The sequence below is a fragment of the Ixodes scapularis genome, unplaced genomic scaffold, assembly GCF_016920785.2.
Source record: "Ixodes scapularis isolate PalLabHiFi unplaced genomic scaffold, ASM1692078v2 PGA_scaffold2__306_contigs__length_199485367, whole genome shotgun sequence".
In the NCBI taxonomy this organism is placed as follows: Eukaryota; Metazoa; Arthropoda; class Arachnida; order Ixodida; family Ixodidae; genus Ixodes; species Ixodes scapularis.
Genome location: NW_024609857.1, coordinates 41077491 through 41103931, shown reverse-complemented (window position 1 = coordinate 41103931; position 26441 = coordinate 41077491). Strand labels below are relative to the sequence as shown.

The window sequence follows — 26441 nt, the reverse complement described above, 5'->3', positions numbered from 1 at the left end:
AACGGTGCGACATTCTTCCCACAAGTGCTCGACTTTTGCTTTCTTAAAACGGTTTGTATGTGCGAATGTGCCTATATGACTGGGCAGGATAACTTTACGCGCATACGCGATGTTGAATATTAGTGAAATGCAAGTGGGGGCCTTTCGCTTCGTGCAGTGCTGCGGGTCAGTACAGATAAGAGATAAGAGGTGTGTTATAATTGAGCTTTTCAATGGCGCTTCCGAGTTTTACCTCGCGTACACAGGCGTATTAAGAATACAGTAATTGCAAAAATTAACATTTCGTCTATGGACGCACGAAACAAACAAACTTCCTGATCAACAACACTAATGTAAAGGCGCGAGCTCGATGTGTGCATACTTTTTGGTTGCTACAGCTTGTTGATTCGTACATAAGCAAGATCCCCGAGCTCCGCAGCGTCGACATTCCCAGCACTGGCTCGTCCACACACCTCGATTGGAACGCTAACAGAAAGGCTCAAGTACAAAAATACAACAAGCATGTATTAAGACAAGCTATACGTCTCGGGCTTGTGCTAAAGCTTCGAGGTCTGGCCATTTAGGTTAGTTTAGAGACCACAAATGGCGCTCTCGGGACCAGAAAACATGAGATAACGGCCGTTAATAGTCCACGTTGTGTGTAATCTCTTGTCGACGTGTCGATCGAAACCGAAACCATGCCACTCTCCTCCCTGGCCAACTAGTTCCCAGAGCGCAACGCGCGCCGTGTTGCATGCAGGGCTTTATGGAAGTAGTATGAAGTCGGGTAATGCGCTACCAAAGGCGATAATCAAAAGTTCGAAAAAAAAAATCGCGTTTTGGCACAATGGTGGCGTAAATTCATCACATTTTGGCGAAACATAGCAGGATTAAGCCCTTTAGCGCGGTTTGAAGCAGCGATCACATCACTAGATTGTCCAAGAAATGCCCTCCGAAATTCTCCGGTCGCCGCAGCGAAGGGAACGACATCGTGCAGGTCCCGTCGCCTCCGCCGCTTTTCGTCCGTCTCGTGCTCCCGCAGTTGCCATTCCCGTTCCAAGGACGGAGCGAACAGCAGACGCGCCGGGGAACCTTCCAGAACCGCGAAACGGAGAAGGCGGGAGATTGAGAAAGGGGGATCTATGCGCGCCTTGCCAGCACCCCCTTGCCAATGGTATCAAACATTATTAATTTTCCTAAATAGGCCCTTTTTTCAAATACCAATAGGACACCAATCTTTTTCTCTGTGGAATTCATACTTTTCTTGCAGGAGCGATCTAGCAAGCTTCCCGTGAAGCATCCGTACAAGCTGACCGAAGAAATGCAGTAGCCGAGTTTGAAACAATGTATGTCTTTCTTTGCTTTTTTTTTCTTTGTTTATCACTTCAGATTTTTTTTTTTTTTTTGTGTGTGTGCCCCAGTTTTGGGGCGTGGTACATCATGTAAGTATGGTAAACAAATCTAGATGGCGATAAAATTATCCGGTTTTACAGGGACACCATTGATCGATTTAAACATTGTAAGCACCACTCACTCGTCTGTACACTATCTCGACACATCATTAGATGTGGCACCGCAGGCTTCCGTGGTGTTGGCTACTTGCCTTTCTGCGGTGCCGCGGCCCTCTTGAACCAAAATAAAAAATAGAACTACTACTACCATCATCCAGAGACTTGTAGGAATGTGTTTGGTGTGTTTACAAGGAGCACAAGTTGTCCAGTTCGTGGCTCGGAGGTTTTCAGACCACATCAAAGCTTCAAAGTTCATGAATGGAGCTGCCATGCCTGGTTCCCGCATGGTTCCGAATACATTTCTATTCGACAAGAATGGCACACTGGAACATTGGAGGAAGGAGCACTTTTTAGGGAAAGCTTTACAACAGCAGTTTATATAAATACTGTTTTCACGACATCCGAGTCCAATACAAACAGTATATACACACGGCTCATTCCTTCCATCAAGGGCCTGTAATTCCCTGTTAAAGCACAGAACAGTGGGCCCTGCCCAGCACTGCTTGGCAACGCATAAGACAATAGCACAAAAAAAAAAGTGTTTCACTTTCTTCAATTTCTTTGGGCTTTTAGCTTAACAGGTTGAAAAGAACTGCATAGCAAAGAGTGGAAAATCGCTCTCCCGTTATTCTATTGTGAACATGTTAGCTCTCTGCTAAACCATTTCTAAAATATATAAAAAAAAAAAAAACTAATTCAAAACTACAAGAATGGACAAAAACAATCCTAAATGACCTGAAGTTCTTTAACAATGTCTACGGCAAACTAGCTTTCTTTCACCTGAGGAACATGGCTGCTTGCACATCACGAGGGTAACAAGGTTTCACAACCCGCAATGGTGTGCTGTAGTCACTGTCACTCCACGTGCAGCCTACAACTTTGATCCCTATGTCAAAACAATGAAAAAAAAATATTAAATGATTGCTTTGTTGTCAAAGTTTATGCAGTCAGAACTGTCCTAAAGCTATGTTTTGTGGCTCACACCGGGGTTTCTTTCTTGTTGGTCGCTGTCCACAAACCTCGAAGCACTTCTTCGCAAGCACAACAGAATTATGACATTTGTACCTTAAGAAACTGTGTTCCTTTCACCCAATAATATAAAGAACATTACTTTCCGTTGAATAGAGCATCATATTTCGTTCAGTCCAATAACAAATAATATTTAGTTTTCATTCACGAACCAAACGTTCACTGTTCTGTTGTTGCCCAGCATGCAACGCTGCGTCCTGTTTAAACACAGAATGCATTACATCAGTCAGAATTTTCTGCAGTGATTCATCCTTCAGAGTTTAGGCCCACTGGAGTCCTTGGTGGTTGCCTTCTTCAGGGCACTCTTGTTAAATCCCGTGATAGAAGAGAGCAACGCACTGCGGTCTGTGGTACCACCCGCAGCGACTGGTGGTCCCGGTGGCGGCGGCGGCGGCGGTGGTGACGACGGCGACAGGGGTGCAGGTGGGGGAGGAGGTGGGGGTGGTGGTGGTGGGGGAGGGGAGGCGGCACCGGCAGGGACCTCTGGTTTGGACGCCACATTGGACCCTGGAAAGGTGGGAGCGCAAAGCATCAGCTGCACGCAGACCCGACTGGAGTCGACTGGATTTGGTTTCCCCGGCTGTGCAAGTTTCATTTTATGTTGAGTTCAGAGCCGAAAATCAAGGAGCCGCAAGCGATTCACCTGTGGTGGGCATGCGTGCCAAGCTTCGCCACTTTGCATTAGCTTGTGTCAAACTTCACCGCTTCAACTGACATAGGACGGCATTAGCTGAATCGATCGGCCAGTTAAGATTATAATTAGGTCCTCAACGCTAAGAGTTCTCCACATAAAAGTCGACCCGTATTTGAATAGATACGGTACTGTGGTCTCCCGAAAGGCGCATCAACAAGCTTCTTCTGCCTGTGGAAAGGGGTAGGCAACCCCTAGGTACAACTGTGCGCCCACCCACCTGCGGGCGGTGCCGGCGGTGGAGCCGGCGACCTGGGGTAGGAGACGTCGTTCCTGTCGGCACCTGCCTTCCTCAACTCGAGGGCGGCCTTCCTTCGCCGGTCCTCGTTCAGTGCCAGGCGAGCCTGGGCCTTGCTCACCTTCGCCTGGTGTCGCACCTGTGCGGTAACCACACATGGATCAATCGCTTTAGAAGAAGTTACACAATTACAATTATCAATTGCAGGTATTCTCAGACTTTTCAAAGTATGAATGCTTTTTAATGAAGCCCCCATTGTTGTCTGCCCGTCCATGCTCTTCCAGCTAAATTTAGCGAGAAAATCAACGTCACATGACCTAGTGTCACGTGACCTGTACATTAATTCAGTTTCTCCGCTAAATTTAATGGGGAAAATTGGTGTCATGTGACCTGACGTCACGTGACCTGTATGCCAATTTAGTTTCCGGCTAGCGGGAAAACTGACGTCACGTGGCCTTTGTACCAATTCAGTTTGCCTGCTAAAGTTAGCGTGGAAATTCATAAAAAAGTAGGTTCTTCACTACCTGAAAGGACTGTTTAATGTCTTTTAAACACATTTAAACAATCGCTTTTCAAATACTGCATTTCATGCATTAAAGGCCTTGTTGGGTATTACCTTAGTTTTCTAACAATAGTTTTTCTAAACAACGTCAGTGTGTTCCTGATAAAAATCAGTATAATTTATTTACCAAATCATGTCCGCAGTCAAAAACTTTGCACTGCATTCTGCCTCGCAACTGCCAGTATATACAGTGCAATCCAATTATAATGATAATGAGAAAGCCTGAAAATTCAATTGTTATAACCCATTATTGTTGTATCTAGACTAGAAACTAAGCGTTTCTAGTAAAAAATCTCTAGGAACTGATCGTTATAAAAAGGACATTGTTATTGTAGTATCGTTATAAGTGGATTTCACTGTACTGTAAATTTCATCCATATTAAGCCAAATGTTTAAAAGTTGACCCTTTTTGAGTAGTGTTCTCCCTCAAAGGAGCTGTGCAACAATGTTAACGTTGAAAGAATTTGCATCTTCTACTTTTGGCATTGTTTATCTTGTCACAAAGGACAGAAAACACATCTCCTTCCTTCGAAATGTTGCGATTCCGCCGAGTAATAGCGAGGCAATAAACGTAATATTCCCCGACCTGCAGCCGCGAGCAGTGACCATGACAACCACACGGCGTGACATTAATGGGGGACTTGTAAAAAGATAGCAAGTTATGCAAGTACCTGCTCGTTAAAAGGTAACTTTTTATAAATCTTGTCGTTCCAACATAAATATAAATACGTCAAAAACCTGGTATCATCAACAAAACTTTTATTGTTTGGAGTTTTAGTGGCGCCATCTGTCCGAGGTCAACAAAACCGTCAGCTCTATCTGCTACCGCGAATAGCCGCCAGAAACTGAAGGGGGACGGAGGCAGAGCCGGACGGAGATGGCCGGGCCTGGACGTTGCCACTTTCCTCCTTTCGCCATCAGTGATCGTGCTGCGCAAGCATGTGGTCACATGGTTGCGAGCGGGCGAGTTCTCGCTGCTCACTGATGGTTCTAGAGAGAAAGAGCTTCACCAGAACCCCACGCGTCCCCCATTTACGTCACAGCACACGCGACTCGGAAGATGGTGAAGGAGTTGAGAGGTGCCGAAAACCTCAATCTTTGCCCCGATTTTTAAAATAAAAATAAAAACATGCCAACAAAAGTTTTTTTTTTTTTTTTCTTTACTTTAGAAGGGTTGAGACACCAAGTCCCAAATTATTTAAGCAAAGCACTGAAATTGTTGCACAGCTCCATTAATAAAGGATGCCCCCTGCGCAAATTGGATGCAAGTGCGCTCGCCAGCGTCGTCGAGTGGCGAGAGGGACAGCAAGTGGAGAGGTTGAGGAAAAGTCGGAGACGCCTGCAGCCGATCAACTTTTTCTTGCACTTTGTATTGCAAACACAGCTCGTAAACCATGTGACTCAGACTGAGCGGTTGGAAGCACGCTCAAATCTAGACATATTGGGGGAAAAAGCCGATGGGCCTTCACCTGCTTCTGGTCTTCCTGAAGCCTGCGTTCGGTCTGCAATCGGGCGGCCTTCAGGGCGTCTTTGAGCAGGGCGGGAACCTTCAGGCCCAGTTTCGCAGAGCCACTGTTTGTCACGGGGGCACTCTGAAAGAACCTGAAACCGGGCACCCCGAACCGTGGGCCATGAGGCAGGAAGGAACTATACTTAACTTTTTGCTATGAACCAAGGTAAATTTATAAAAATAAGGCGAATTTTGTTGTCACTGTATGCCTCACTGCACAACCTAAATTTTCTTCCTATAAATATTTTAAACCTATGATCATCTATAATGATAAAAAAAAAAAGCAACTGAAGAATTAAGTGTTTGTACACAATGCAAATTCATAGCTCTCGAAAGGAAGAATAAATATTTCATTTCGTAAAATGTTGGTCAAAGCGGTCACTGAAGACAATGTTACTGGGCAGGTGAGCTGGTTGTTATTTGGCATACTAAAACCTGAGATGGAGGCAAAAAAAAAAAAGAAAAAAGGAGAACAAAGACAACGTCTCAGTTGCGGCGTTTTGCTTTTCTTCCTTTTATGCCTCCGTCTCAGGTTTTAGAACGTCGGAAAGCGGTCACTTCAGGAAATCAACTGCGAGAGTGGAAACTAGTCAAATGCAAACTGCAATCAGGGAGGCCATGATAATCTGTGACACCCCAACAGTAGTGTCACAACAACAAAACGATACTCCCGTAGAGTGTCCTTAGCGCAGAACTGTCTAAACTCATGCTTGAGTGCCAGCGGTGCAGTATCAGGTATCGTTATCGGCATGTAAAACAGTCCACTAAAACTCACTGAAGACACACGGTTTTGACAGTAGCGACACTGCCAAAAACCGTGCATCTTTAGCGAGTTTTAGTAGACTGTTTTGCGTGCCGGTAATGATACCCGATACTGTACTGCAGCCACTCGTGCGGGACTTTCGACCGTTTTGACTAAGGACATTGTACGGGAGTATCGTTTTGTTGTGACTGTACTACTGGGGAGTTAAAGGTTATCATGAACTGGCTGATTGCGGTTTGCATTTGGCTAGTTTTCACTCTTGCAGTTTATTCTCTCAAATGACCACCTTCTGACATTACTTTGTGGTCGCTGGTCACAAACTAATCACAGGCCTTGCAAATGCTTTTCTAGAAACGTAAGCAGCAATTATAAAAGATAAAAAAACAGCATTTATTTTGGCCAATTGGCAGTTGGAATAAACACTTCACGAGTGGCTGCAGTACAGTATCGGGTATCATTACCGGCACGCAAAACAGTCTACTAAAGCAAGGAGCAGGCACCGGTCTTTGTTCGCATACGACCCGAGAAGGTAATCGCACGCGGGAGAACGGCAGCATCAAGCATAGCCCCCGCCCCGCCCCCTCCACTGCCCTTAAGGGCAAACACACTAACCAGAAAAAAAACAAAAAAAAAAAAAACAAATTCTGCAAAAAAAATTGATTTTGAAAAATGCAAGATTTACATCCACCTATTCCCAGAAAGTTTCATTTGTTTACACTGCACAGGTATTTTTTTATAAATTATTTTCAGTCCACCAATGATAAGGAAAAAATGGAGGTTCGAGCACTTCGAACACGATTTTCTCTGCTCCACTTTTTTGCCATAAATTTCACTTTAAAGGGATGCTGTACCGAAATCTGGATTCCACAAAGCACGGCGGCAAAAGCGTGCAATGGGACGCTACAAACATCAAAACATCACTCATACAACAATGTCTCAAACGGATGACCATATTTTTCAAAAAAAAGAAAAAGGAGGTGCATTTGACAAAAATGTTCACGTCATGTTCTCCGAGAAGGAGAGAGAACGGCCTCGCGTCTACTTCACCTCGCCTCCTTGAAGGGGCAAAGCGAAGAGAGGAGAAAACGAGGTATCTTCACGTCACGCTCCTCGTCGGCCTGGTTCAATCTCGACCTCTTTTTCCCAAAATACGGCCATCCATTTGAGATATCGCCTTACGAGTAGTGTTGTAGGGATTGTAGCGTCCCGCCTACATCTCCTGCATTGTTTTTTTTAAATGCAAATTTCGGTTCACCATCCCTTTGAAACTATTGGGAGACTTAATATTTGCGGCTTATATGCCAAAATTTTATGGAGTCGGTTACTATGAACCTAGATTTTGCATTTTCATGTTATTTTATTATGAAAAATTGTAATTTGCAAAACTTGGTAAATGTGAAAATTATTTTTTTTTATAATTTTTTTAACCTGGAAAATGCATATTTTCTGAAATTTCTTTTCATAGTAACTGGCAACAGGTATTCCAGTACGTGTTCCACCAGAAAATTCCAGTACGTGTTCCACACCATTCCTCAACGATAGATTCATTAGGCAGATTCCATGCAAAGCAATGCTTTACTTTGTTCTGGGTGTAAAGTACCTCATAAAATTGGTTCAGAGGGCTGAAACTTTGCATGCCCTCCTTCTATATGGCTACAAACACCACCTTCAAATATCCGCCGATTGAGTGAACGGTTCAAAAAAATCAAATTTCCAGATAATGTCCCCCCTTAACCCTGTGAGCGGAAGTATGCAAAGGGTTCAGTTTGCTCACGGATGCATCAAGAGGTCAGCTATTGAAGGCACGCCATTCTTGCAGGCTTCGGTCGAGAGCAGCGCTTCCAATACAGATCCTGCACAGTAATGACATAGAGATTTATCAGAGAAGAATGATAACCGGTGATTCAGCCAGATCCACTACATATGGCAATTCAGGAGGTGCGTTTGTCATCCACATCGACTCACTCATTTCTGGGGAGCTGGAATTCGGGAAGTTGTCGCAGGTGGGCGTGCCGCACGGCCGACCAAACGCCATTTCATACACCATGTGACCAAAGCTGTACACATCCACAGCCTCTGCCGTCTGTCCCAGAAGACAAAATGGTTAGTACAAGGAGTTAACTACATCCGTCGCTGCTGCTAAGCCAAGCTCACATCGTTATACGACGTGCAAAGAAACAATGCAGCGTCTAGCTGTACGTCCGACGGAATTCGAAATAAAAATTAAGGTTACGTCCGACGTAACTTTACTCCAAGGTTTCGAGTGACGTCCGACGTAACCCAAAATGAAAATTAAATTTATACCCAACGGAACTCGAAATCAAAATTAAAGCTACATCCAACGGTACTCAAAATAAAAATTTAAGTTACGTCTTTTGTAACCTATGCTTACTTTGTGGGATGTTTGACTTTACAGCCGATACATGACATAAATACAAAAGTAACATGAATGATTACTGCGTTACGTCCAATGCAGCATTCGTTAACCGGCTGAAATTGCGTCATCCATGCTTCCATGTTTGTCGAGGGGGCTGGGGCGTGTTCCTCGCATATGGACGCTGCAGAAGCCAAGTGGGCTCGATGCCCATCACATTCATTTTTACATTGAAGCTGTTTATGGTTAGGGTTCCATGGATTTTTTATGTGCGTCAACCAAAACTCAGGTCCTGAATTTGATGCAAAATCGCTTCATTTTATGCGAAAGCTTATACGTCTCATCACTTGGATATGCATTTTCAGTAGATTAGTTATCAATAGGTACCATTTTCAAGATCAGTAGACTCTCAGGTAGATAATAAAGGTTTCTCAAAGATTTGCCGCTGTGTGACCCGCGTCGGCCATGTCTACACTCGCACCGCCCTCTCTTTGTCGTCGTTCCAAGCCACTTGCATGCCTAGTTTCCTTTCCTTCTGCTCTCCCAGTCAAGACAATAAATGTGTTTGTACCTTCGTTAAAAATTCTGTGTCACGTCTGTGTCGTGTGCTAAACAGCTTCGCCGGTCATACACCTTCACAGAGTGGGATGGCTTATGATTTTTTTTTTTCTTTTTGTTCCCCTCCATTTAGGACGATTTATTGTGATTTTTCTTTCCGATCCCAAAACACTTCTTGTTGTATGTAACACACACACAAAAAAGAAGAGAAGTGAAGTAAACATCTTGGGAAGGAACAGTGGCAAAAAGCTTGGACAAAGGAAAAGAAACACACACAACAGACGGCGCTGGACTAACTGTTTTTTTAATACACAAAAAAGGAAGGAAGAAAACAAGAAGCATGTTAATCTGACAAAAGACAACAACCAAGCAGCATATTTTTACTCAAGATAGGCCATATCAGTGGCTATGTAATGCCCTTCATAGCTGATCGAAGGCACCCGAATTCTTTTTCAGATAAAGCCACTGACAGCTCGCTGATGGATCTCCCGCCAAGTTCAGAGATAAAAAAAGCCTCGATAATTTTCCTTGCCACTCTGTCTGTATGTTTATCCAAAACAAGAGACTTCACTAAAATTAAGCTGGCACTTGCAGTCCCTGCAGTACAAAAGTAGCAACACCCCCAACAGTGGCACTGAGTGAATATGAATATTCTCCAAGTCTGTTATTTAGACAGCGGCCCATCTGTCCAACGTAGACATTGCCGCAGATCTTGTAAACCACGCCAGACAGACAAGCCACGAACGGTACTTCGTGGTGCATTTCTTTTTCGACCGCTTTTCGGCGGTAGCAACGAGCTTGCACATATTTGACAGATTTTTTGTGGGGCAGAAAACACCACCGGGACACCATAGCGACCTCCGACTTGCTTAAGGTTATGAGATACCCGATAAAGATAGGGCACGACCACCATTCTTTTTTTGTCGAATTTAGTCTTTATCCTCTTTATCGCCTTAGCTTTTTTCATAAAGGAGCTAGCCATGCACTGCCGTCAAAAGGGCAGATGGAAACCCTGACAGCTTCAGTCTTTTAACCTGCCCGTTGAAATAGTCCTTCATCAAGTGGATGTACAACCTTTTAAGGGCGGACCCAAGACAAGAGACTGCAATGCTCTTTTTTACCAATATTGAGGGGCATGATCTATAATCCAGAATGTTCTTTTTTGTGTGTGGACTAAACGACCAACAAACACGTTTTTCTCCAAAGCACAACGAAAGGTCAAGGGATTGAAGAACCTCTTTGTTGGGCTCTTCAGACGTAAACCTGAGCCCCTCGCCACAGTTCTCAAAAACAAAGTACCTTAGCCTGTGTGTCAACCCCATCAGCGCCCCCAAACACAACCAAAAAATCATCCACACAGCAAAACACTTTTTTGACGGTGGACACTGCAAGAGCACTTCTTACACTTCTAACCACTTCGCCAAGATAGATGCCACTAAGTATTGCGGCCACACAGGACCCAATGCAAACTTCAGTTTTTTGTAAAAAAATTTATTGGCCCATCCAACCACCATCGAGCTGATGTACTATAAACTTAAAAGCTCAAGTTTCCAGCTATAATTTCTGAACGCAAGTTCTCTGATTAAGATGCTTGTTGTTTTCTTTCGTTTTTTGTGCATTAAAAAACCAGTTGTTAGTTCAGCGCAATCCTGTCGTGTGTGTTTCTTCAACTTTGTCCAAGGTTTTGCCGCTATTCCTTCCCAAGATGTTCGCTTCGAAACAACTAGCCCAATACGTCACATTATTGAAGTGAAGTAACATTAACCAAATGGGAATCAAACCACCAAACATCCTCCTTTTTTTTTTTTTTTTTTTTTTTTTTACTTGTGCTTGTTACATTAGCTTGTGGCCCTCGCTGGCCCGTGCTGAGAGCAAAGTTGATATGGCTAAGGGCAGAGGGTCTATTGTCATTCTCACGCCCAAGCAGCTCCCTCGAACAGCTCTTTATTTAAGGCAGTTTGAAAAAAAAAAAAACACTGCCAAAGCTAGTGCATGTAGCGACTTGAGTGGTATGTGAAGGTTGTGCCAATTTTCAACAAGTCTGTTGGAAACCCTGCTCCTCTAAAGAACACACGTTCATATCACATTACCATTCTATTTCTTTAAATAACTGGTTCAAATGTCTGTCCGCAAATGCACAAAGATACTTTTTTTTTTTTTTTTTTAATTTTGTGTTTTGTCAGACGTAACTAATTTTTCTTTCGAGTTCCGTCGGACGCAACTTTAATCTTCATTTTGGGTTACGTCAGACATAACTCTAAACCTTGGGGTGGAGTTACGTCATACGTAACTTTAATTTTTATTTCATGTTCCGTCGGACGTAATGCTAGACACAGCAAACAAAAAAAAAAACTTTAGGCTTTCAAGTGGCCAGGACTGCACGTCCCATCGCATCACAACAAGGACAGCGCGCGACAAAAGTCGAGAACCATCCTACTGCCGGAATCCCTAAAATCCAAAAAATAAGGAAGCAAAAGAAAAATTCCTTAACAACAAAACTATTGAGAATTTCCGCACTTGGGCAACGTCTTCAAAACGTGCCCGGTGCCATGCGCATTGCACAACACTTATTCTCTTTGTAGTTGGACAATTTGAGATTTTAAAAAATCCATTCCCCTTTGATAAAACCCGCCATTACTACCAACGATCGCCCGGTCGCTCGTGCCTAAACTTTTCCGGGCGGCGGCCGAAGCGAGGGGCCGAGACTCACCCGAATCTTCTTGAGGCTGACCAGAAAGGGCCGCAGGCGGCTGGGCAGCCCCAGCAGCTGGTTCTCCAGCTCCAAGAGTGCACAGCCGTCGCCCCGCAGGACAACGTTCCCGAGGTGTAGGTGTCCTGCACGGGCCGACGCACAGTCTCAATTGTTGTGGCCACAACCGAGGTCGAGTAGAAGGCGAACGTTGGAGCCACGGAATGAGCTACGCTTAGAGCATCGGCAATCTGTTCCTCGATACTGTCGCGGGCGCCGTCACCTCGGATATTGTGCAGAGCAGACGCAACTGCCAATCGTCACGATTCAAAAGTGCTATTTCCTTAGCATTAGATTCGGTGTTGGAAAGCTCGCATAATATTGCTTCACTCTGTCGCAAACCGTCTTAACGTTTGTGGAGGATAAAAAAGTGTTTCCTATGATTTCAGATAAAGCTTCAGATAACCGGCAACCATGATTTCAAGCCCCCAGATGGGTAAGTGTCGTTACTCTGAAGCGTAGCTTATTTAGCGGCACTAGCGAGCACGTTGGTTGCATCTAGATGCCGCTGAAATAATAAACGTGAGAACGGACAAAAATGATGCATCCCTTGTCCATCCTCGTATTTATTCTTAAAAAAAGCAAAACTGACGGTTGTGTTTATACGGCGTAAAGTTGGTCTGCCTTTAAGTGTGGTGACGCCGGTTTTCAAGTTAAAGTTGGAAAATTTAGCCAGTGTGGCACCACTGCTAGCCCGAAATCTTTAGCGTGCATCATGCAGTAATGATACTTGACCGCACGCCAGTACGACGCTCGTCCAAATCGAGGGTTCCTGGGATGGAACCCAGGAACCCTGGATTCTGCGACAGGAGCCTTCACCAAGTGCTCCAAGCTACGGTGCGCTAACATGCTCGGCCGCAATGAGCTTACTAAGATTACGGAAGAAACTTTTTCTTTAGACTGGTTTCATACAGTGTACGGTATCCCACAAATTCATAGGTAAAATGTTAGGTACACGCGCGGTTTATTTATTTACAGATACTATCATATCACCCTGTGGCATATGGCATAAGAGGCATTATCGAAGGGAAGAGGGAGGAAAAGTAAAATTTTGTAAAAGTTAAAAAAAAAAAAGAAATGGACCCCCTTTTTGTGGGTGCCAGAAACACTCGAAACGCAGGTTTGAGGGTCTTCAAACAGCAGGCCACCAAGAAGCTATTGATCGGGTAGGTCTTGTAATGTATGTCGTAAGAATGAAAGAAATCTAACGCATGCTACAAAGTCACACCATTCAATGTACAGTTAAAAAAAAAAAAAAAAGACTCAAACTGTCTGTTGGTCTTCTCACGTCAGAAATATCTTGCGAGAGCTATACTAGATTGGCAAAAAGAACAACAGAACGGAGCAATACGCAGATACCGAGTAATCGCGCCCCAACCGCATCTCCATACCTGCCTTGTTTGGAGAAACAAAGTCTGGGAGAATTTCTAACCAGGGGGAGGGGGGGGGGGGGGGGGTTAGGTAGGGGTTTTTTAAAAAAGAAATATTGATAACAAATGTACCAAAAAGACAACTTCATTACATTTATATTGCCCTGCTCATGCTAGCAAGGAACAGCTGGGCCTCGCTATCATTGCAGCCGTTCATTACGACGACAAAAACTCCTTATTTAAGTGCGGGGGCGGGGGGGGGATTTGCGTTTTCCGGGAGGTCTTTTTGTCAATCGTACAACTGCACAAATTGGTCAGAATTGAGGAGTCTCCCGGGTATATACGTTGGCAGCTATGCATTCCCAGCAGCGGCTGCTGCCAAAACTACCAAAGAAGCTTCGATCTCGTGACATCTGGCCAATTTACCGTCTTAGTTTTCGTGTCGTCCCTCTTCCGACAGACACCGATATGGAGTAGGTGCACAGGGTCTCATCTAATCTACGGACAAATCACAACAAAACGCAATGCTTCCTTACCTTCTCCTCAAAAATGTGAATAAGTGCTGCTCGCAACAATGGAGGTGCAGGAGATCCGAATACACCTCAGCCACCGAAACCCAATACAATGGCAACGGGAGACTACCTCGGGCCGGCCTACACGTTTGCATTTGAGTGCGATCGAGTGCGTTGTTGTGCTCTCTACTATGCGCTTATGACTAGATAAACACTCTGGCATGCTTGTGCCATCTATCAGGTTCCTCTATCAAGCCCTGGAACACATCTGGTCCCCATGCACGGTATTTTCTAATTTTTTATGCATCATTCTTTCATTGTGGGCCCAAATAATTCCAACAATGCCATAAGCGACCGTTTCCCATAGGCAGTGTGAAAGTTTTGATCACGCAAATACTGCACTACCTTCAGTCAAGTAACACAAAGTTCCGGGGCTTCCCTACAGATGGTGCCAGTGCATCCTTTTGTCACGAGCGGTTATGAGAGAATGCAACACACTCTTCACGCTCTCACGCAACTGCGCAAACCGGCCCTCGTCTCGCGATGAAGGAGACTCTCTTTGAACCCCACACACGTTCTTCCATCCGCGAAAAAGGTGAAGTTACCCACCGTGGCAGAATCCGTGCTGGTGCAGCGCAAGGAGCACCTGCAGCACCTGCTTTCCCAGCTTGGCCACCGCCGGAGGGGGCAGCGCACGAACTTCTTTCGGGGTGCCATACTTCCGCAAGTGACTGTCCCTGGGCCTGGCCTGGCAAGCAGATGGCAAGGTCTCGAACCCTAGGCTCACTAGACGCTCCCAAAGTACCTAAAATCCTCTAAGCTTCCTTTCGAGTGACAGCACAATAATCGAGCACTTCACAACGAAGGGAAGCCCTTCAGTTGTCCCTCCTCTAGCATGGCATAAATGTTCTGCATGCTTTTCTTCTTGCCCCCAGCATCAACCAATCAAAAAATTCAATCCCTTCGATTCTCTGCATCTAGCGAATGCCACGAAATGCAGCAGTCTGGGAGCACCAAGGGACTCCATTGGACCCTGTGTCTGTTCTAAGTGCCTGTTATAACATCCCGAGAGTTTGCCCGTTCTTACGGGCAAACTCTCGGGATGTTAAAAAAATAGCATGTTTCTGAAACTGGGAACGGCCTGGCCACCCTACGATACAGGCTAAAGAGCAGTCACAGAGGCTGTCGCATTATTGTGCCATTCACGGCCTCCAGCCTCACCTGACAGAGGGCATCCCGAAGCGATCCTTCGGAGCAAAAGTCCCGGATCATGGCGGCCCCGCTCTCGTTCACACAGCCCAGGGACAAGGGCCAGACGTGAGGGTGCTGTGTAGAAAACAGAAAAACAGGGTGGTTTAGTATATATTGGTCGAATTAGGGAGTTCGAAGCTACCTTAAGGTCTAGCAACCATGGCCAATGAGTCCCACAATCAACACATTAAACAGCCTTGCTGGCATTTCCCCATAATGTAAGAAGAATCAAATTCATGTGCATTCGTCATATCTCCGATACAATATTAAGAAACTTATACCTTTGAAGTTTATGAGAAGTAGAGGGTAAGGTCTTGCACCAGCATGGGCACATGCATGTTACTGTATGGTGCACACCAGGAACCGAACTCGCCTCTTGGGGACTCACTATGCGAATGACAGATTTATTTTCGAGAAGCGAGTAAACATCAAGGGCCATAAGAACCTCGGATGGTGCTTCGGACACCATAAACATATGGAGCTTATCTGTCATGGTTGTGTGGTTATGACATAGGAGTTGATCAAATTTTGCCAATCAGTTTTCATCATTATTAGAGCCCTAAAAAACACCAACGTTGGAGTGTACATTAAGTGGCAGACGAAAATTTCATGATAACAATAATAAAACTTTCTAATTTTCATAGATTACATGGATTTCATGTCATAACCCAGTTAGGTCGGTTGATTATGTTTTCAAACACCATTCCCAGTTTTTGCATTGCTTCAAAACGCAATCTCATCAGTGATGTAAAATGCTTTAATGATTGTTCAGTAACACAGTCTCCCATTAAATATGGCAAATGGTGGAAAGTTTTACCACCCTAACAACTCCCCTAGTGGTTCTAGGTGACTGTTAGGCTCACCTGGATAGAGGCAAGCAGCTTGAGTGCAGACTGCAGGTCTTTGGCATTCAGGTAGAAGTCTGGCCCTAGGGGGACCTAATTTAAAAGAAAAAGGCTAAGTTTCAACATTATGGGGACTCTTAGGGTTGATCCGCACAACAAACCAGTCTGCAGACCAGTTGGTCTCATGAAGAGCAGCCTGAAAGTCATTTGGTTGCAAGGACCATTCATACGACAGACCAAAAGAGCAGATGGAAGAACAGACAGACTGGCCTAACTCTTGACCCCAAGGCTCTGCCAAACAGTAGCAGCGCACTGCTTTGAGGCTAGCTGCCAGATTTCGTACCTTCAACTGTTCTAGGGAGGCCACGGCCCGCTGCCAAAATTTATCAGAGAAAAGGCGATTAGGGATGCCCTCCTAAAGTTCGAGTTTGAATGATTTAGAAAATTCTAACCCTGCCAAAGCTCAAATTAAAAACTCCCTCCCTCCCCTCTCCCTCCCCCCTACCTCAGCCCCCCAAAATACAGCTGATCAGGTCACGACTGGTTGTCATCGGGCTAACTATATTTCCACTGCCTGGAACTCTTCTTCATTAGTAACCAGGCGGTTACTAATAAAGTTGAATAAACGCCGACCCAGCGTTTGCTGTAGCACATCGCACTCCGCCACGTGCCTTTCACCAGCCAGTTGCACTCAAGGAAATCGGGGGACTTTCATTCAAAAAACAATATGAAGGACGTCCAAAGCGAAGCACCTCAGTTGAATTTCAAGCCAGCAGATCAGGGATCTGTTGGTCCGCAAGTCACCTCGAGGTAACCTACGGAGTTGTGCACAAAGAGCGGCTCTGTGCGGAAGTCAAAAGAAAAAGGTGCGATGTACAAGGCCGAATCCACCCCAAGGCGTCATTCGGCACTTTAAGGGGGGACAGTACCCAGAAAAAACAATTTTGGCAAAAAAAGTTGATTTTAAAAAATGTCATATTTACATCCACCAACACCTAGAGAGTATTCCCAGAAAGTTTCATAAGTTTACACTGCATAGTTATTTTTTTTATAAATTATTTTCGGTCCTCCGATGCTAAAGAAAAGGCAGGGGTTGGAACAGATTGAACACATTTTTCTCCGTTCCACTTTTTGGCATAAATTTCACTTTAGGAAAACTATTGTTTTGTTATTACGTAACTTGGATTCATTTTAATGAGTTCTTCTCGAATGAAATTTAAAGGGGAAGATAGCTATGAGCTTGTATTTTTTATTCTTGTCATTTTTCATGCTCAAGAATGAAACTTTTGGACAAAGAATGGAAATCTAAAAAACAGTATTTGAGTTTATGTGGCTTTTTTGTCAATAAAGATGGTATAATATAGAAATATAGCTCCATAGCTATCTGCTCTGGACTGTCCTAAAGCAATATAACACATGAAAACGACAAATTTATAAGTATTTTCAAAACGATAGTTTTGAAAATACTTTTTTGTACTTCACCCAGGTTAACAAAATATGGTAGAAATGTTCTCAACATGAACAGCAACAAGCCCTGTAAATGTCATTTAAATCAGACAAGTGGTTCAAAAATTCACTTTTTTGGGTAGTGTCCCCCCTTAAAAGCGAGTCGTTTGTGGCATGATCAGCTAAGTAAAACTCCAGTGCAATTTTCACTCGATTTCATACATTGACATCTTGTGTTACTTATACATGTTGCTCGAAACTTGGTTGGAATTTTTGTTCAGAAGTTCAAAGTTTGTCGAACTTGTTAACTTAGCAAACTCGACAGTTTGAAAATCATCAAATTTTTTAGCGTACAAGTTCAAAAGTAAAGAAATTGTTGAATTCCATAGAGCGTAAAATTTTAAAAGCTTGAAAAAAATATAATTTCTTAGCGGCAAAAATTGAAAGATTAAAAATCGTCGAATTTTTTATTTACTGTATTAAGTTTGACATTTCGAAACGTCTTCAAACCCTTCACTTCGAAAAAGTTTGCCGCATCTCTAATGGCAATTGACACTTCTCAACAGCCTTGTCTGCAAACCGGCGGCAGACCTCACGAACTGGTGAGATGGGGTCGCACAATTCGCTGACTGCGGACCAAAACGACGATCTGGTCCGTAGTGTGGATACACTTTTACCGGCTCATTCTAGTCATGACAGCTTCCTTGTCAAGAATGCCTGCCAATCTTAGTAGAAACTGCCTAACATCTACAACAAAGTACGATGATATAAGCAGCTATGGTAGTTTTTTCTACCAAGACGTCCCCCTGGAATATACAGCCAAAAAGCACTATAGCCCACAGAGAATAAGTTACGCAGAAGTCAGCATTGCTGCATGTTAATGACAAAAATCAAATTCCAGAACTGTAGAGACTGCTGCTGGAGCACAACAAATTCTATTTTAAAGGGCAACTCCGCTTCATTTTTGATATTTAGAAAACTATGTAGCCCTCTTCAGTATCATATAGGAAGACCCCATGTCAAATATTACGATCTAATTCCGTCTATATATTTAATAAACTGGCCAGCGAACCTTCAAGCGAGCCAAGTCGCCGAAATCTGCCAACTCTAGCGTGCGGCGCGAGGCGCAATCATCAGCGCAGTCAATGCCACGGAGTTGGAGCGGCCAACGTTGAACCACTACGTCAGAGGCATGCATACTTCATTCTCACGTTTTGCTTGTTTTTACTTTTCAGAGCGAAATTTAACGATGACATCATGAGTTTCTCCTCCCGGTGTTGGCTGACCGGGCGTTCACGTGATCACCGCTGCCCTGCGCGCTTATCGGTCTGTTTCTCCGCTCCCCTTCTCCTCTTTCGTCTTCTCCCCTTTCCCCCTCTCCCCCGGGCCATCACCGTCCACGCCATGCAAAGCGACCTGCCCGCGTCCAAAAAAAAAAAAAAAAGGACCTGCCCGCGTCGCGTGTCCTGTTTCTCGCTCCCTCCCGAACGTCACAAGACCACGTGGTTCGACGTGAGGTGCTCATGACTGTGACGACCCGAGACCAATGTTGCCTGACGCAACCGAAGTTTCGGTTTCGGTATCTGCTGATGTTTAAATTAGGATTACACAAATATTATTCCACATTTCGCGAATCCGAAGACGTAGAGTTGTTGAGTATTACTTTGTGAATGTGAATCACATGGAAGCCTAAATTTTTCGGAATTGAGCGGAGTTGCCCTTTAAGTCATTAACAGGTTTAATAGGACAAGAAGTGTATTAAGTACAAACCGCATGTAAGCGATCTGGCGAGCGATGAGACAAGCGACGGCGACCAACTTCAGTCGCACGAGGGAAACCGCATGAAAGCGACGGGACCAAGTGACAAAGGCGATGAGCGACGTTTTCTCGAAATCCAGAAACCGAGCGACAAGACAGGCGACAGTGAGAAATCTTTATCGCTTGTCGCTGATTCTCGTCGCTGTCGCCGTCGCTCGCTAAATCGCTTACATGCGGTTCTGTCTTTACTGTAGCCCTGCCTCTAGTGAAAACTCATACTTGGGTGCCACTTCGGCAGTACCGCACTATGCTCAAGCAAAAAGGAGAGCTCACCCAGGAAAGCAAACGGGGCTTCTCTTTAGGCTCGTCCTTGCGTCGCACCAGGAAGTACTGCTTACGGACGCGCCAGCCTGGGCACACCGAGGAAACATCATCACAACTGTAGATTTGCAGTCCTAGTAACTCCACTTTATTATGTGACCTTCGTCTCCATAGATGTTTACCATGAATGTCTAGAGAACGCCTACGAACATCTGAGCATGCAGGACTTCAGAATGTTGATCCCGCAGACATTATGCATCAACATTTTTTGTTTGCTAGTGTCAGTTTCGTAGATCAGATGCCTCTCGTCTCCACGTTATATGCAGACTCTGCTGTCTGATATCTTCTTATATTGGAAGTTTATTCCGACCTCATGATCGAATAACTTTGACGTCATATTTCGACTGCCAGCGTTACGCCTGGGAAGAGTATATCCAGGCCCTCTGCAGTGCTAAGTTTATTTCTAGGGTTAACAGGAACAAGGCTTTTATTTTTTTGGAAATGCCCTGTAGCTTATTTGATATGCTTTTCATTTAATGCACTTTTCTTTTACTTCCCCGAAGTGCAAAATCCAGGAGTTACAATATATATATTTATTTCAAATTACTTTTTTGCATACCTTACCAGCACCGAAAAAAAATCTCAAAGAGAGTACATCACGTCGAAGTTTCCTTAAGTCTTTCTTCCGCTACGCAAAATAGAGCCCTCTCAAGGCTACGCCCAGAATACAAGCACTCTTTCCAAAACATAACTTTTTGAGTTACGTTAGGTTACGTTAGGTTTCATGTCAGGAGACTGGCAATCACATCGCTCTGCCACGGTTCATTTCAATAAGTAGAAAAACTGAGGGCATTTCTTGCACTTTTTTCCCATTATGCACGCCTGCAGGTGGTAAAATGTGGCAACACTGCCCCCCCACAACAATAGGGCCGAAGTGACATTACTTCAAAATTTATTGAGAGGCTTTGGCGGAAAGACCTGCTAGAGAGCTTGTTCAGAGACCTGGAAACATCGGGAGCATTTAGTACTGTTTTGTTTTTTTTTGCTATATTTATAATTTTGTGCAGCTTTTGCGGTGGTATAACACAATGCGATTGGAAGCTATGTACGACCACTGCAACGCCTCACTCACCCATGTCAGGCAGGGGTTCCACAACCTCCCAGTGATCCTCAGACCGGAACAGCATTGACACATGCTGCAGGGCTGCCTCTAGCAAAAACAATGACAGGGGTCCACGCACGTCAGTTCGTACTGGCACAACATACGTCTGCATGGTGAGTCATGAGTATGAACAAACCCACCAAAAATAATTCTGTTTCTATGGCCCGCTTCAGATGGGGCAATTTCTCCCAGAAACTTGACGTAGCAACACCGGCCGCCCGCGTTCACATGCAGCAACCAATTGCTGTAATTTTGCCATCATCATCATCAGATTTTATTTTTTTCACTCTTTAGACACACAGTTACGCACTATTAACATGTTTTTATAGCTTTAAATGTCATTGATAATACTAACTCATCTTTTTGAAACGGTTTATCCTCAAAAACAGTACATTTCAAACCTGAACCAAGCCTTTAGTTGTCATCATCACCGGCACAGGTTGACACATGAAAACGTTGTGTCCCAGATTGGCTGCTGCCGCTTCACATGTCTCCGTGTTGTCTCAGTTGCTCGTCCGTTTCGAGCCGGACACAATCTTAGCAATTTGTGTCGCACTAGGGAAAGCTAGGGAACGACTCGCCGGCAACACCGAAATTGCTGGGAAAGTTGCCCCGTCGAAGCGGGCCTAACAAACCGTAATAAAAAAAGAAAAGTTAATGTGTTCGATCAGAATTGGATCTTATAAGCAATTATTAGAAAAAAACAAAAAAATGATATTACAAAATTGATAGACAAAAATTCAATATTGATGAATGACTGTAAACAATGCACTTCTCATGTAGACTGCCAATTACAGCTTTCTAAAGAAGTATAATATTTCACACAGAAGACAAAATGACTGGTAATGCTTCAAACCAAAAATGAGGACTGTACAGCTGAAATATAGTGCAGCGGCACAACTTTTTCATCCTGCAGTTTGCCAAAGTTTGACACCCTTCACAAGGCTGCAAGGTTGATTGGATTTGGAAATATGTGATGGCCATGAATAGTTAGATTATCAGAAATGCTAAGGCAGCTAAGCATTAATTAAACCATTTATGCACTAAGGAGGTCTGTTCTCACCACAAAAGTTTTGGTTGTAGTTAGTGGGATCAAGGAAACGCTTGACGGCCAGGCATTGGGCAAGCAGGGGAACTGCCAGCACCTGGTCCAGGTATTCCTGCAGTAGCAGTATTTCATACATTGAATACAAGACACGAGGGCTACGTTAGAAGCGCTGGCTATGGTTACACTTCAAGGAGAACTTGAAGCCTAGTGCCAATGAGGCTTCCATTCTTTTGTGACTGACCTGGGCGAAATAGACGGTCCCAGTAATAAGGCTGTGGAAGTGGAACCGAAGGCTCTTAAATCGCCCCATTAAATCGCCTAAAATTTATGCAACACTCTTGAAGCAAGCATAGCTTGTTTTTGGCAAGACATAAAGGCTCTAGCGCACCTTACGCATTTTATGGGAAATCTCCAAATAGCATGAATACCAAGCCCCTTACCTAAGAGTGCTCATTGAGAGATGGTGCCACAAGTTACACCCATTGTTAACTCGATCGTCTGCAGACACATCTGCTATACCTCGAAATTTCACCACGTAAAAGCGCACCATAGCAATGCATATTCGATCGAAGTTTTAGCTTCCTATGTACAGGCACCAATTTTTCCGGCTTGTTTCACAGTGCTAAGATCCACTGTAGGCACCCTATACATAGGATCAAGCTTCTTATGTTTTGTTTGAATGTGACAGAAAACAAAGCGTGCCACACACCTGCAGCTTCTGCTGCCTCTCGGCAATGAACTCGCGGCTCAGCTTGTTGAAGAGCTTCTTGGGTGGCAGCGGCAGCTCCAGCCCCGAGATGAGGAGCTGGCCGTGCAGGGCATCGAAGTCGCTGTAGCGCCTCTGCACCGTCCACGCCGCCTCTGCCAACAGGCCCCGCTGGACGCGCAGCGTGTAGCACTGCACACCAACAACGCACCAACGTTTCCGACAGTGTCTTGTTTCGATTTAAGGGGACATTGTAATACTCTTTTTGTTTGTTTCCAACAATGTCTTGTTTCGATTTAAGGGGACACTGAACTACCTTTTTTGTTAAGTGTTTAAATAAAACATGTCTGTCATAAAAAAAAAAAAAAATCCCCCCCCCCCCCAAAAAAAAGAAAAAAATTTAGCGTAGTGTTTACATTACGAAACACATTTTGAGTTAGAAGCGATTCAGATATTTTGGTATGTGAACCATGTTTTAGACTGCTCCTAAAAACACTGAACTTGATCTTTTTTGTGTGTGTGTGTGTATTTGGATTACAGAACAATGTCACAAAATAAAAAAATAAAAAGCTTTTTAGAGCAACATTTATGTCGTGAAACTCATTTGAAGTGATTCTGGAATGTGCATATATTTTGGCACGTCGTCCTGAAATAAAAGCACCAAATAGAACGACGAAAATAATCCCTGGAGAAGGGGAACAAGAGGGACAAGGGACAAACATAAATCTCCAACTTTGTCCCTTGTCCCTCTTGTTCCCCTTCTCCAGGGATTATTTTCGTCATTATTGTCCAGCTCGCTTGCCCCTTTGCATTTAATTGCATTATAATAACCAAATAGAAGCTCACCAATATTTTCAAAACCAGTCTTTGTAACCAACATATTGCGTTATAAGTGTTAGTTCCTCAGGATAGCTTTTTGTAACATTCATGTTTTATCTAAATACCTAAAAAAAAAAATTTTTATTTTAGTTTAGCGTTTTTTTATATACGCGTCTTCTACCAACTGGCTTGTGGTTAAGTATCGACTGTTTGAAAGCCCATGGTCACGTTGAAGATCCCTGCTTACAGGCTTACAGTTATACCGCACCAATTCCAGAACACACCTTTTAGCGTGTCGAATCAGTGGTGCCAAATCCTGTAGGCAGATCAACCTCTCACTGTATAAGCATTGGAAACATCTAATTTGTCTGTTCAACCGGCTCATTCATGACAGGCATTGGTGTGGCCAGTTTTTCTGCTCCTGCTTCATATGCAACGTTCTGTAGCATTGAGTTTCTCTCCTTTGTGCGACGGTTTTCATAAGGTCATCAAGGTGCTACAAATATATTAATAAATGGGGCGTGGTACATACTTTGCTTTGGTTTAACGGTGTTCTTGACTACTGAGCAGATGACATAAGTCACAAGTAGCTTGCTTCATCAGTCTTAGTTAAAAGGGTAGTGCAATGATTTTAATGTTGAAAGTATTTGCAGTTTGTATTTTTTATATTGTTTACCTACGCAGAAATGACAAAAAAATGTGTCTCCATGCCGACGAAAAATTGCTAATCTGCTGCGCAATTGCAAAGGAAAAAAACAAATTATTTGCCGATCTACAGCCGCGTGTGGCGGTTACGGTAACTACGGTGACGCGTCTCTGGGGGACACGTGGAAGTCAACAAAACCCGCCCTCCTCCGCTACTACACTCGCCGTCAGCCCAGTGGCGAACAGTCTTTTGTGTCGATCGCTTGCAGCGACCTTCGATGAAGCTAATCCTTGAAAAGTCTACAATCGTGGAGGAAGCGGTTGGGGTCTCTGAAGAGAGAACCCAATGGGAAACCAGGTGGTTCCCCAGAGTATGTCACACGAAAGACGACATGTGAGTTGAGAGGTGCTTTGACCTTTCATTTGTTTAATTTTTCAAAATAAGAACAAGCACGCACAAGAAAATATGGTTTTCTGTTCTTCGTTCCATAGGTGACACAGATTAATAGACCCTTTCCGAAATTCAGTCTGGCCACTTTGACCACCATCATATGTGCCATACTATACTCTGTTTCACCTTGTGTTGTACCACAGGAAAGGCTACAAGCGCGAGCTCCTTGCTCTAAAGCACATCTCGGCGGCACAAGCTCTCGTGCACCAAGGGCAGCTGCCAACGCTATGAGCTCTCGCTTCTAGCTTTTGCTGCGGTACAACATAAGGTATACGGAGTATAATGGCGGCCTTCTGTTTACTGATAAAGGAAGAAGTTGAAGATGCTCCTTAGCAGATAATTGGAGGCTTATACATTCGTGACGTAAGCGTTCATTTCTAGTTCGGGCCCAGCCAGCCTGTTGGTAGCATTAAGGTGATCCAAAGCCCCTTGATTTGTAGAACTTTATCTAGCCATGTACGTGGGTTGACGCTTTGTTCTGACTGGTTGCATCTTTGTTTCTATCGTCACTGAAAGAGATTGAGAAGGAAATGTACAGTGAAGCGCACACTGTCGTTTGTCTTTGACTTGCGAAAGTGACGGCGCCCGATAAAATACGGCAAACTCCATTTTCATGGCCGCCATTAGTACGGCAAAAGTTAAACTGCCATTATAGCCACCAGATGGCACTGAATTTTGGGAAGGGTCTATTCCCGCATGAATTGGCAAAAGACTGAAAATCGTTGCACTGCCCCTTTAAGTATTTATGTTTTACATTTTCTTAAGACAAGAAAGCATTACAGAAAGACAAAAAAAAAAAAAAAAAATTGACACCTGAGGTAGGATTTGTGAACATCAAGTACTTCTCTGACAAGCTTCCAAGGCAAATATTTACATGGGAATTAATGAGAAGAATTGACGAGATACCATGTTGTTCGTGCATGACTGCTAGCTTCCTACATGCAACTTAGGAAAGCTGTTGCTTTTGTATGCCAGGTGCATACACTCTGGACTCGGTTATCGTAAAGTAAGCAAATTCAAGAGCAGCACAGCGGGCACAAAAAAATGCAGCAGGGAAAAACGGCAAAGCAAGGCTTCCGCCAGCGTGCGTGGTATCAGCAAGAGAAAGTGGGAGGCGTATTTCACAGCAAGTGTGACCTTAACGTCCTTGCGGGCCATCGTCACAAGCCGAAGCATTGTTACGCAAACTACACTTTCGACAAGTGCATCGCCAAAAGAAGGTTTAACGAGTGTTACAGCTCTTGTTTTTGTTCGTTTCGATTTGACTGACAGAATTTCCGTTGCGTCGCCGCAGCGAAACGCCGGCTATCGCATGAACCATGCGAATTCGTTGCGTTCCTCGGATGTCAAGGCCAAACCGGCAAAAATCCTTTTATGCTCAACTTTTTTTTTTCTTTTTCTGTTTAGTTTATAACAAAAGATGGCAAGCGACCGGTGGGTGGTCACTGGTAAGACGGAAAACCGATCGCAGAGGCGGATCGGCAGATCTCGGCCCGCGGAACAAAACATCGGAAAATGTGCTCCTCCACAAAACCGAAAACAAAGAAACGGAAAAGGTCGGTTGTCCTTACTGTGTGGCCTTGGACATTCTCAAAGGATTCGATCACACAGGACAGGGGGTGCGTGTCGTCCAAGCCGATTTTGTTGGACCGTCTCTCTTCAAACATCGCCATAGCGGGCAGCTCTCATCGTAGCGGCCTGACCCCAGCCTTCAACCACCTGTGACAGCGGCCATAACGATCTCTAGACGTTCCCGATAAAAACAAAACATAAAAAAAGTAATCTGACAAATAGCAGACAACACCGACAGGGAAATTACGAGAGCAGCACGAGTTACCGAGACGACGGGCACAAATAAAATGCAAAACCATCAGAACAGCAAGAAAACTGTGGCGGCTGCAGTGGTGCCAGTGGGCGCTAGGAAGCGCTAGTAGGCAAAACAAAAAACACGTTTTGATGATGATAATACATAAAGTTACACATAATATAAAAATTATGCGTAATGCTATCATTTTTATTAGAAGCAAAGGTTTCTAATGTAAGCAAAGCGCCAACGTTGAAGAACTCTAGTCACTCTAGCATTGCGTAGAGTTCATCTAGAGTTAAAAACCAAATGTTGTCAGTGACGTCACGCTTCTCTTTC

At 44.2% G+C, this 26441-nt stretch overlaps 1 protein-coding gene across 2 annotated transcripts; it reads right to left on the bottom strand.

Moving 5' to 3' along the window:
- Nucleotides 1–1827: 1827 nt before the first annotated feature.
- On the bottom strand, nucleotides 1828–26228 carry LOC8027640 (PX domain-containing protein kinase-like protein). 2 transcript variants are annotated; one of them, XM_029972348.4, is made up of 15 exons: nucleotides 26136–26228; nucleotides 25870–26017; nucleotides 22387–22575; nucleotides 21693–21789; nucleotides 20600–20677; nucleotides 19480–19556; nucleotides 15961–16035; nucleotides 15068–15172; nucleotides 14456–14594; nucleotides 11926–12050; nucleotides 8249–8366; nucleotides 8058–8136; nucleotides 5480–5612; nucleotides 3431–3587; nucleotides 1828–3026 (listed from the first exon to the last, which is right to left on the bottom strand). In XM_029972348.4, the coding sequence occupies exons 2-15, from the start codon at nucleotides 25969–25971 to the stop codon at nucleotides 2773–2775; spliced, it is 1728 nt and encodes a 575-aa protein (XP_029828208.2). In that variant the 5' UTR covers nucleotides 25972–26017; nucleotides 26136–26228; the 3' UTR covers nucleotides 1828–2772. The 2 variants fall into 2 exon arrangements, with proteins under 2 accessions (XP_029828208.2, XP_029828207.2); XM_029972347.3 differs by having other exon boundaries at nucleotides 26107–26202.
- Nucleotides 26229–26441: the final 213 nt, after the last annotated feature.

What these genes read in the sequence shown, in the direction of transcription:
- LOC8027640 (XM_029972348.4), bottom strand. Translation starts at nt 25,971, where the DNA reads ATGGCGATGTTTGAAGAGAGACGGTCCAACAAAATCGGCTTGGACGAC. An exon ending in CTACAACCAAAACTTTTGTG is followed by an intron (nt 20,678 to 21,692) that starts GTGAGAACAGAC and finishes TGTTTTTGCTAG; the next exon opens with AGGCAGCCCTGCAGCATGTG. An exon ending in TTCCAGCTCCCCAGAAATGA is followed by an intron (nt 8,137 to 8,248) that starts GTGAGTCGATGT and finishes ATTACTGTGCAG; the next exon opens with GATCTGTATTGGAAGCGCTG.